General features: G+C 38.2%; 1 protein-coding gene across 1 annotated transcript in view; it reads left to right on the top strand.

The window, feature by feature from the left end:
• The window catches only part of WIF1 (WNT inhibitory factor 1), a 71,496-nt gene that overhangs the window by 50,666 nt on the left and 8,502 nt on the right, over window positions 1–12,328 (top strand). Inside the window, exons 4-7 of the mRNA XM_055236640.2 lie at window positions 2,256–2,396; window positions 3,368–3,463; window positions 4,411–4,506; window positions 8,893–8,988. Coding sequence (XP_055092615.1) covers window positions 2,256–2,396; window positions 3,368–3,463; window positions 4,411–4,506; window positions 8,893–8,988 — 429 coding nt within the window. The remainder of the gene's footprint in view (window positions 1–2,255; window positions 2,397–3,367; window positions 3,464–4,410; window positions 4,507–8,892; window positions 8,989–12,328) is intronic.

The following is a 12,328-nucleotide window of genomic DNA, read 5'->3' as shown; positions in this document are numbered from 1 at the left end:
AAGTGATGCACCCGCCTCAGCCTCCCAAAGTGCTGAGATTACAGGAGTGAGCCACTGCACCCGGCTGCAAACCACACACTTTTATGTGAGCACTCTAAGCCCTCTAGGAGCATCTCCTGACAACTGACAACCAGAGCTTGTGAACATGTAGTCATAATTTAATCGGATTTGTAAACGGTCTTTTAGCACATCTGAAGATGTGGAAGAACTAATAATTGTTCTTAACTAAATTTCCTACAAACTTAATAAGACAGTTTTTGATATTTAACATCCAAGATACGTTTTGAAATTTGATAATGCTGGCAAGCAGAAATGAAGATGAGTTTACTGATAAGCTTCTTCTCTTCCATACCAAGATTCTGGAAGCCAAAATAAAACTGAAGGGCCTTTTTAAAAGAATCAGGTGGGCTGCAAAGGAGAGGCTGAATGTGGTTCAGAAAAAAGATACACCTGGAAAATAATAAAGTTTGGATGATGGCGTGCAGTGAGGAAGATTCTATAAGTTCTATCTTTAAGTATCCGTTCAGGTTTTTCCATCTTTTTATGCCTCAAGGCAATTATTGGCCTACCTGTCCATGTAAAAGAGTCATAAGAAGAGTAAACTTTTATAGTTGAACGAAGTATAAGTACATACAATGTAAAGAAATTACTTGTCAATTCCTTGGCTTCTTTCTGAAATAGAAATCTCCATTTGTAAATGTTTTGTAAATTGGCATTTTTATATATGAGATTTCATTAAGCCAAGGTTTTCAATAGAGATAATTTTACTTTAGAACTTTAGACACAATCTTTTTTGTTTTTTCTTTTTATTTCTGTTAAAATATCTGTGTTTCCTTTTCATCATAATGATTTGCAATGTTAAAATCTCAAGTTTCAGGGGAGCTGGAAATGGAAGTCCATGTAATTTTGAGTACGACATAGCAATGAACACTGACAATGCCAGAGCGTGAGAGGAGTTTGGGGCTGCCCAAAGCACATTAAGGAATTGTATGACCAGCTTGTGTGCAACGCTTTACAGAAAAGGGCAGACCAATTTCCAGCTCATTTATTCCTATAAACCTAGGGAGAAAGTTTATCGACACTCTAAAAGAAAAGATTTGTCTTAGCTTGATAAAATTTGCACAAGCTTGGCACAATTTGCACAAGCTTGGCAGAAACCATAACCTGCCATGCCGAAATAAAATGAAGCAAAAAATCACAGGTATACCCATTAGCAATATTTCTTTATATTAACAAGGAAAAACAAGAGTCTGGTGGATCTGCTAGGTCAGTCTTACCCAGTGGATATGTTGTAATAACCCAGTGGATGTTGTAAATATACATAATCAGCTTCTCAGCAAATGATCACATCTGATTTGCCCCATTTTCACCCAGTGACTTGTGGGTATCCCACAATGGGTGTCCTCTTTCCCTCTTTGTACAGCAATGTCTTCAGTTCCCAATGCCTGCTTTGTGACTTCATTGTCAACACTTGCACAGGCCAAGTGATCATTAGACTCACAAGAAAGAGAAGCTTCTCTTTAAGAACATAAACCATTAGATATAACCCTATTCATGAGATTATTTCATCACATCAAACTCTCTAGATGCCTGAGATATGGACACTTCTTATTAACAAACAGCCTGAGAAAATATTAACTTCATTAACTCAGTTCAATGATTGAACTCTAGTCTGAGTCGTAAAATATTTTCAAAGAAGATATTTTGTCACTTTCACATACACATAGTAAACATAAACCAGTGGGGTATTGCTCACTGGGCTTTATTTAAGGGATTATGAAATGCTGATTTCTAGCCCTTTTTGGATTATATGGAGGCTGATGAAGATGCCACAAAGTTTCTTCCCCGAATCAACCCCTTTTTATTTATTTTTGTTTGTCTTTTTGTTCTTCCCATGCTACGCTGATGTATAATTAACCACTTATAATTAACCACTTTATGATTCTTCTTTCCATCTTTGATTTCCAGGGAAAATATTTAAGATAGTACAAGTCCAGACTATGAACAGAATATCCCCAATTCCATATTAATGAGGTAAAAATTAGAGTCATTCACTCTTTCTTCACCTGACATGATGCTCAACTTCTGTGGAGCCCAGATGCTCAAAATACATTTCCTACTCCAATGGAGATACAAGGAAATCCACAACATGTGAACATTTTTGCTTTGTCCTTTGACTCTCTTCCTAAGATTTCTGTAAAACTAGAATCCACTAGATTAACTGTTTCTCCACACTTTCTCTTTTTTTCTTTTAGTTGTTCAAGTTGGTTTCCCATGTCTTGGAAAACAGGATGGGGTGGCAGCATTTGAAGTGAATGTGATTGTTATGAATTCTGAAGGCAACACCATTCTCCAGACACCTCAAAATGCTATCTTCTTTAAAACATGTCAACAAGGTAAGCACCAATGGTGATTCAAGACAAGACATATTGTAAAGGCTTTAGGTGTGATTTGGGCCAAATATTTATATCTATACACACATACATACACATACACACATGGTTTTTGGGATGATGGCTGTATAATTACAGCAACGGAAGGAGGAGATAATAAGCACAGGATTTAGCAACAGTACTAAGATAGACTTTCTCTGATCTTGACCCCACTTTTAATATTAGGAATAGGAAGCTTTTCAAAACACCTTTTCTTCCTCCCTCTCCACTCCTCCAACACAGTCATTGGGAGTCCCAGTGTATCTCACCCGTGATCATGAATTTCCCCCTTTCTTGCTCTGTTTGCTCAGGGCAAGGTGGATCGTCATTACCAGCACTTCCCACTTGTCAAAGGCAACACTAATATAACCCCTAATGAAAGCCTGATGCTGCTCATATCCACGGAGGACAGGTTACCACCTCATGCCAGTGATCCCTACCAGGTCAAGGCCTCATTCAGTACCTCCCCACCACACCCAGATGCCCACTTAAGTATAAAGGCCCGGCCCCTTTCACATCCCCATGCAAGCTTTTCTAGCTCAGAATTTAAGCTCTGGCATCTTTCAGTGCTCTAAAGATGTACCCATAAGTCATCTTACCCCCTGAAAGGGGAAAGGCAATACCATTCATTCAATTGCAGTGTGAATTTAACAATTCACACTCCATAAGAGGAGATGAAGGCAGAATAAAATTTGCCTTACCTTCTTCCATGAGCCCCCTACTGTTGGCAATAAGGGAGGCAAAATCTTACTCTGCAGCAGATTTAGTGAAATCCAAGTGACATCGAGCGAATGAGTTGGAAGTACTGATATTTGATCAATTATGATTAATTGGTGGGCTAAAACAGAAATGAACACCACTGTCTCACGCTGGCTGTGATTCACCCAACATGATTTCAAGGGTGTCCATATAAGCTTTGTTTCTCTCTGGTGAAGCTGAGTGCCCAGGCGGATGCCGAAATGGAGGCTTTTGTAATGAAAGACGCATCTGCGAGTGTCCTGATGGGTTCCACGGACCTCACTGTGAGAAAGGTAAGACACAGAGCCGACTTCCCTTGCTCCCTTCCTAATGAACATGGATGTCATGCAGGAGCCCCATGTGGATTTTTAACACCTGAAATTATTTTTCTGGTCATAGGGGCAGAAAACTTTGGCACAATGCCTCCACTTTCTGTGGCCATTCCTGGCCATCTCCCCCAACTCATCCCGCTTCACAAATACAGCCACTGTACTTTGGCACAATCTTATGAAAATTTTGAGGGTTTTTTCCTCCTCTTAAGTTGGGTTTAAAAAGCTAGTATCACCACTGATCTGAAATTGTTCCAATTAAAAGTAGCTTGATTCACAACTAAGGGTATATCTGAGTTATGAAGTTATGATAAGGCAAAAAAGTGGATGAAAAGAATTTGTGTAGTAAGTACATCAATTTCAGGGAAATTAATTTTTAAAAATATATGAAAAAGATATAAGCAAGGAAATGAATATTAATCATAAGATGTTTAAATACTAAGAGCTTATCTGAGTAAGCAAAATATTTTTCATCTTCAAGAAATAAGAATATCCTGTGAGAGATAGCTAAAAAATAATTTTAAAATAAGTAAGAAAGAAGAATATTTTCTTATTTTTCTTCTTTGCATTTATGTTGGAATTAGAAGATTAAGGAAATGGGGCAAAGTGAAAATATTTAACAGTTTTAAGAAGACCACATCTTAGTCAAAATGATTCTGGGGAAAATTTACTCAAGTATTCAAATGGAACCAATCCAAAAGTCATCTCTAAGAAATTGGCTGAGAAATTGAAAAATAGCATAATTTATACCACAAAAATATTATTATAGCAAACTTGTATCTCTGAAGAGTAATCATTTTAGAGTCAACCACAAAGCTTGAAAACGTAGACCTGTTGTATTACTGACATTTCAAAATGCTCCTGCTCCAAAATACCGTTTGGCCTTAATCAGGGTTCTCTCTCCCTATAAGCCCTTTGCACCCCACGATGTATGAATGGTGGACTTTGTGTGACTCCTGGTTTCTGCATCTGCCCACCTGGATTCTATGGAGTGAACTGTGACAAAGGTAACAGTTTCTTTTTAAGAAGAAAGTTATTTTTACTTTTAAAATGTTTGATTAGAATAAGTTACTTTATATGTCCTCACTCTTCGTAACAGCTCTGAGAGTGTATGGCTTAGGGTAAAGATGGCTGCTATAGTAACTGAAATCCCAATTTTAGTGTAGCATAATAGCAAAAGTTTATTTTCATTCACAGAATGCTCCAGTGCATTTTGCCTGGTCAGTGGGCAGGGCAGCTCTTCTCCATGCAATGACTCAGGAGCCCAGGCACCATCTATCTGTGTCCTGCCTAGAGCTTTGGAACTCTCTAGATCCAGCCAATAGGCAGAGAAGGATTGAAGTAAGCACTGCTAAAAATAAATTAATTAATTAAAAAATTTAAAAGCCCTGGCCCAGAATTTACCCATAAAACTTCCACACCTATTCCATAGGTAGGAATTAGCCTCATGGTCCTACCTGGTTTCAGGCAGAAGAAATGTTGCCCCTGGCTGGACAGCTGTCTCCCACTGACATCTCATATTATGTGACGGGAGTGCAAATTTTTGTGAACAATTAGCTGGTCTGTGCCACATGGAATTTTAGTATGTCCTAAATCGGTTTTGTGGGTGAGTTTCTGAGGCTAAAATTAAACAACCTGCTCTACATTGCCTAACCTAGAAGTTTACTGACTCCCGATTCAATACTCTGCTCACAAATCACGTCGGAGAGAGATCGGGTTCTTCCTTCTTAACATTGCAGCAACACAGCCAGATTTTACTCTTAGTAAGTGGATTCAAACTTGGCCCTAAAATTGCTGAATGATTCATACTCTTTACAAGAGACTTGTTTATTTTGCCCAGTTCACATCTTTTAAGTGGAAAAAAAAAAAAAAAAGACTATGCTGTGAAATTTGTATATTTAATGAAGTTATCTTTGTGTTAAAAATGCTAATTGTATGAATAGAGCATTTTTTGGTCAATAAACATATGAGTTAAGATAGAATAATAAATTTTATTCTTGAAAAGTGTCTCTTTAGTGATCATTCAGTTAGTACCAAGTAAGATTGCCATGAGCAGTTTTTTGTTGTTGTTTTTAAAGGAAAGCTAGAGGAAAGAGCCTTCAGTATGAGTCAGAATAACTTATGGTTGTTTACTCTTTTATGATGTACAAAGTACTTTCATACAGTTATGTGATTTTACTCTGAACATCTTTTGAGATATGTAAAGTATTATCCATCTCATTCCTAGATAAGCAAAGTGAGGTTTATGGAACTTGAGTAGGTTGACCCAAATTCATATCCTGCACTGTACCATTTTGCCGCCCAGGCTACCTAATTCAGCCCTCAGTTCTTCCACGAGTGACTCTGAACCTGGGCAGGCAACTTGATCTCTCTGTGGACCATGCTTTTTCTATCTCTAGACTTGGAATTAAGCCATTGACCCTCCTGTCCCTCAGCCATGAGCTATATATTATAACTATATTGAGATAATATGTGAAAGCATTTCTGCCTTTTTTAAAGTGGCCTTTTAAAACTATAGTATTGGATTAAAAATCATTTTTTAACATGTGTTTTCATAAAGATTAAGCACTAATTACTCTAATAAGAATTAACAGCCAATGAGTAAAATTCATTATCGTGAATCTCTTTGTCTAAATTTAGCATTCAGTATCTCTGCTATTTTAAAACTGGGCATTCTAGAGGAGAATTAAACTCTTATTGCCTCAAAATTATTAATAAATAAAGCAAATCCTCCAGAGATTTAGTTGAAGAACTCACATATTCACAAGAGACCATTTGTGAGACCTTCTTATGTAGGCGTGGCCATTGTTGGCGTGGTTTGCATAATGGAGTGTCAATTGCAGTGTTTTTCTAGTGCTGTAGTGTCACAAACACCACATGGTCACTGTTAAAGTAATATATCTATATATATTCCAGTACATACTATATTTTATAATATTTTATCTTTCAAATGAAAGATGTTCCTACTCATCAGACTCCAGTAATTTTTTTATTCTTTTATAAAGTCTGTTGAAATTCCACTTGGTCTCACTGGAGATCTGGGAATACTAAAAAAAAAATTTTCTACCTCAACAAAAAGATGCTTTTATTCTCCAGGAGGGAATATGTGGAGGCTCTGAAAAATGATTTAATTACTACTATGGAACTAGACATCAGCACTGTGTATTTGAACAAATATTAAAGAATAACTTTCATTGGCCCTTGGGACGAGCATTTTTTGTGTGATGTGAACATCACAACCTTTAGGACCTCAGGAGTTTACTATTGGCCAGTGGGGCCTCAGCCCTACAGAAAGATACTTCATGTCTCTAGCTGCTCGTTTTTCTAATCAAGAATCATTGCACAACAGAAATATAGAGGAGCTTGCTCATGACAACGCAATAGCATACAAGTACTAAGAGTGTGGCCAAATTATGTAACCAACTTTGCTGAATTCTACAGCTTTCTATGAAGCTACCAGGTTCATTGCATTCTACACATCAGTAATTGGGCAGTGCCCATGGGGCATGGGCCAAGTGGGTACTGATCCCAAAGTTTTCCAGAGCACTGATCTCATCATTCCCTTCTATCTCCCAGAGAAACAGAAGTGAGGAGACAGGACACACTTACAAAAACAACTGTCCAGCCTTAGCAATACTGCAGCAAAAAGGAGGCCCCAAGAGCTGGTTCTCCTAAATCCTAAATCCTATACCAAAATGCTACAGCTCCCTTCCACGTTAAGAGGTTTGATTTTTTTTGTGACCTGTGTGGACAATGTAGCAAGACTCCATCTGTACAAAAAAAATTCAAAACTTAACCAGGCAAGGTAGTGTACACCTTTGCTCCCAGCCATCTGGGAGGCTGAGGCAGGAAGATCCCTTAAGCCCAGGGGTTTAAGGCTGCAGTGAGCTTTGATTGTGCCACTGCACTCCAGCCTGGGAGACAGAGCAAGACCCTGTCTCTTTTAAAAAACAAACAAACCAGTCCGGGAGCGGTGGCTCACGCTTGTAATCCCAGCACTTTGGGAGGCCGAGGCAGGCGGATCACGAGGTCAGGAGATCGAGACCATGGTGAAACCCCGTCTCTACTAAAAATAAAAAAAAAAAAAAATTAGCCATCCTGGTGGCAGGCGCCTGTAGTCCCAGCTACTCGGAGAGGCTGAGGCAGGAGAATGGCGTGAACCTGGGAGGCGGAGCTTGCAGTGAGCCGAGATTGTGCCACTGCACTCCAGCCTGGGTGACAGAGCGAGACTCTGTCTCAAAAAAAAAAAAAAAAAACAAAAAAAAAAAAAGAGTTTTGATTTGCCAAACTGAGTACAGCACTTCCTTAAACTGGGAGATCTTTGTGATTTTAAACACAATTTATCATTTAAGAAGCATGATACTCATAGAACATTTTACTTTGTAGACTTTTTTTTTTCCCACAAAGAAAGCATACACTTAGAACTTTTGGATTTCTTTTCTGATTTTCATACTGGAAGCTTACTTTAGCTTTTGTTCATCTATAGCCAATTTTGGCCAATTTTATATGGGACAAGAACAAATAAGTCATATAACTGGAATTGCTAAAAATCCAAGCTCTCATTTTAATTTCCTTTATAGAATGAGCCAACTTGTCTATTTTTAGATATTTCCTCCCCTCTTCTCTCCATTTCTCCATCCTCCCTCTATTTTAGGTGCTAGTGAGCAGTGAAACTCCAGAAACTGACACTGTGAGAGAGGGTTTAGGATGAATCACGAAGTGTGATTACTACCTGGATAATCTGGCTATTGGGCTCCCACTATGATACAGCCAACTTCATCATCCTCTGGTCCCTGCTGTGGCCACACTCCTACCTATGGAATCTCACCTGGGCCCACAGTCTTTTTCTGAATACAGTTACTCTTTTCTCCAAAAGTCATAAAAGTCTATTTTTAAAAAAACAATCTCATTAAGATAAATATCTGTTCATCTTGTCCTGAAAGGAAGTTGCTTTTTTATTTGTCAGGTCCTGATATTTATGACTTCTCTTTTATCTATTCCAAAGTAAGTCTTCTCCTTTTTACTCTTCCTTTATCCTCCAAACTGATGTTTACAAAAAAAAACCTTAGGTTTATACCATTCTTCTCCTTTTAAGGGCATAGCTATGTATAAGAAAATTAAAAAGCTAATTTTTTTACTGTGCCTTTCTTCACTGAGATGGAAACTCCTACTGGTGGGTAGTATATGATGTGTGTGGTCTCCTATTATGTTCTGGAGTCTGCACATAGGCAAGCAATTGGTTACAACTTTTGTATTTGTAAAGCAGCTTATTTTATTAAGTCAGGAAATGGGCAAGTAGCAGATGCCTAAAAAATAGCACCTCACTGTAAGTGAAATTTGTGTTGGATTTAACCTACTGTCTAATGCAACACCCCTGTTACTCATTCTAACAGCAAACTGCTCAACCACCTGCTTTAACGGAGGGACCTGTTTCTACCCTGGAAAATGTATTTGCCCTCCAGGACTAGAGGGAGAGCAGTGTGAAATAAGTGAGTATTGACTTTCTGCCTTCTTTTGACTTGGGGAGAACTTAGAAACCCCATATAACCCCTTCATTTTATCAAGGAGGAGTCAGAAGCCCAGAGAGAATGAATAACTTGTCTAAGGTCTTAGGCCAGTGGTTTCTTTTTGCTAGATTCAGCTGCCATGCATTTTGGCTGAAGGTGGGGCAAAGAGTGACACAGCTCACCTCGGAGGACTCAGAAGAAATGCTCTCTGACTCGGTTATGTCTGGGTTTGGATTATTCAGCAGTTGCATTGTTTTCTGTTAGTCATTTTGTCCCCTCCTCATTATGTAGGACCCATAGCTTCAGACTGGAAATGTAGATCAGAGCTCTGGGACAGCTGGGATCTGTTTACCTACCTACCTGTTTCCCCTGCCGCTCACTGCCAGATATCCTAGACTGAGCCTAACAACCCATCTAAGAGAAAAAGGTAGACTCAAGAAAAAGGAGAAAAAAAAGGTGCATAGCAATAAAAAAAGAATGAAATAATAGCACACACAGCAACATGAATGAACCACACAGATACTAAGTGAAAGTAACCAGACACAAAAAATTACCTACTGCATGATCCCATCTTTTTGAAGTTCAAGAATAGGTGAAACTAATGGATGACGGTAGAAACAAGAATCACAACTGGAGCAAAAGGAACTTTATGGAATGCTAAGTATCTTGATTGCTGAAGTGCCACACATCTGTTTACGTAAATAAAAATATCTGAACTGTAAACTTAAGATTGGTACACATTATGCCTTTACTACACGTTTGTCATACTTCAATACACAAAAGTTAAAAAAGTAAAGGTTGAAATGTGGTAGCTTATCATTGTTTTCGGAATCAATATTCCAAACTGCTTGTCCAGGCTCCGCCATTGACCAGCCATGTAGCTCTCAGCAAGTCATGTAGCCTCTCTCTTTAACTCAGAAATGAGGTAACTCCCTCCTTGATTGCCTTACAATCCAGAAGAACAGATAGCACCAAAGCACATGCTCAAGAAAGAGCAAAAGGAAGGTCAGCCTGTCCACTAAGGGTCCTGTGTCCCTGCCTTTCTTGAAATGTTGATTGAGGGAAACTTGGTCTGTGTTTCATTTCCAGCTGTATCTGTAAAATACCACTGTTTGGTACAGCCGAACAGTGTATACAGTAGTGTATATAGTAGCGTATTGTAGATTGAAAGTTGAATAAGACTAAGTTCCTGTTTGAACTTTCAACCTCTAATTTATTTGTGGGTTTTTATACTTTAATGAGTAGTGGATGAAGTAACCATTTTTATAGGGTTCAGATGAAATACCTCTAAAGTTTCCACAGAACATGTAATTAATTGTCTGGGTGTGGTTTCTATTCTTATTAATTACCCTTCCCGGATAAAGATATCTCTGAACTAACTCCCCTCAATTTTCCCCCGTACTTACTTCAGACTCTGCACACTTACTTGGTTCATGGTTATGAATCTTTGTCCAAAGGCTCATATTCCTTCATGTAAATATGCCCTTTCATGTCCTTAGGTTTATGAATCTTCTATTGGCAGAGACAATGTTTTGTATTCTTGGTTTTTTGTTTTACTGCATCAAAAAATGTGGGTCTTTGAAAGCTCCTGATTGGCCCTACTTCAAGTTTTATCCAAAACCTTTGCGGAAGTTTTCTGTTTCTATCATGGGAACTACATTACTAGGAAACTATGGAAATGGGTCTTGAGTTGAACAGTGTCTCCAAGGGTACAGAAACAAATAAGTATAGTTGAATTATGTATTCTTATTTTTAATTAAGATATAAGCCACAATCGTATAAAACTCAACATTTAAAAATGTACCATTCAGGTTATTCACAAGATTGTGTACCCATCACCTCTATCAAATTCCAGAACATGTTATCATCCCCAAAAGAAAGTCTGTACCTATTAGCAGTCACCTCCCCTTCCCCTTTCCCTCTAGACCCTGGCAACCACTAAGCTACTTTCTGTCTCTAGACTTGCTTATTCTTAACATTTCACATAAATGGAATCATATAAGATATGGCATTTCTTGTGTGGCTTCTTTCACCTGGGTTCATTCTAATGTTTTCAATGCTTACCCATGGTATAGCATATATCACTGCATTATTCCTTTTTATTGCCAAATAATATTCCATTTTATGGATTTACCACATTTTGTTTATTTATCAGCCATTGGACATTTGGGTTGTTTCCACTTTGGGGCTATTATGAATAATACGGCTATGAAAATCTGTGTGCGAGATGTTTGTGTGGACGTTTCCATTTCTTCGGAATATTTACCTGGGGGGTGGAATTGCTGGGTCACGTGGTAACAACTTTTTTGAGGAACTACCAGACTGTTTTCCAAAGCAGTTGCATCATTTTACATTCCCACCAGCAGTGTATGAGGGTTCCAGTTTCTCCACATCCTCACCAGCACTCATTGCTGGCTGTTTGTTTTTTGTTTTTTTAAATGAAATGTATATTCTGATGTCATCTTTATTTTCATTTCTCCTGACCTCTATCAAGAATGATGCCATCTCACCTGGGTGCAGTGGCTCACGCCTATAATCCCAGCACTTTGAGAGGCCGAAGCAGGCGGATCACCTGAGGTCAGGAGTTAGAGACCAGCCTGGCCATCATGGCAAACCCCCATCTCTAAGACTAAAATAAAAATTAGCCAGGCGTGGTGGCAGACACCTGTAGTCCTAGCTACTCAGGAGGCTGAGGCAAAAGAATTGCTTGAACCCTGGAGGCACAAGTTGCAGTGAGCCAAGGTTGAGCCCTGCACTCCAGCCTAGGAGACAAGAGCAAAACTCCATCTCAAAAACAAAAAAAAATTTTAAAAAGAATGATACCATCTCAAACTTTATTCCGAGTTGATCGTGAGATATGCTTGTAGGTTAACAAAACTATGGTTAGAGGTATCTGGATGGATGGTGGGTACATGTTTCTTGTTATCTAAGACTCATGGATTTCCCAAGAATCTTTAATGAACCTTCAGTTAAAAAGACTACGCAAATTATTTATAATCCTTTTGTAATGCAAGGATTATTAGAAAAGAATTAGAAAAGGATTTTAAAAATAACTGAGTGGGTTCTTCTTATAAAAGTTCTCAATATAAAATGTTCTCTGTTAAAAAATTTAGAATATTGGAGAAAACAATTAAAAATCACCTATAATCCTAAAACCCAGAGATGACAATTGTTGGCACTTAAAAACCCTTTTATCTGTTTTCTTCATTAAACTGTCACTTCATTAAACTGATAATTTAAGTTATCCTACAATTACATAGGTAGAAGAAATTTAATGTCTTTATTTTGTCAATACCTTATTTCATTGTTCTTACAAGGACTC

Source organism: Symphalangus syndactylus, chromosome 13 (genome assembly GCF_028878055.3).
Source record: "Symphalangus syndactylus isolate Jambi chromosome 13, NHGRI_mSymSyn1-v2.1_pri, whole genome shotgun sequence".
NCBI lineage: Eukaryota > Metazoa > Chordata > Mammalia > Primates > Hylobatidae > Symphalangus > Symphalangus syndactylus.
This window is presented reverse-complemented; position numbering and strand designations above follow the sequence as displayed.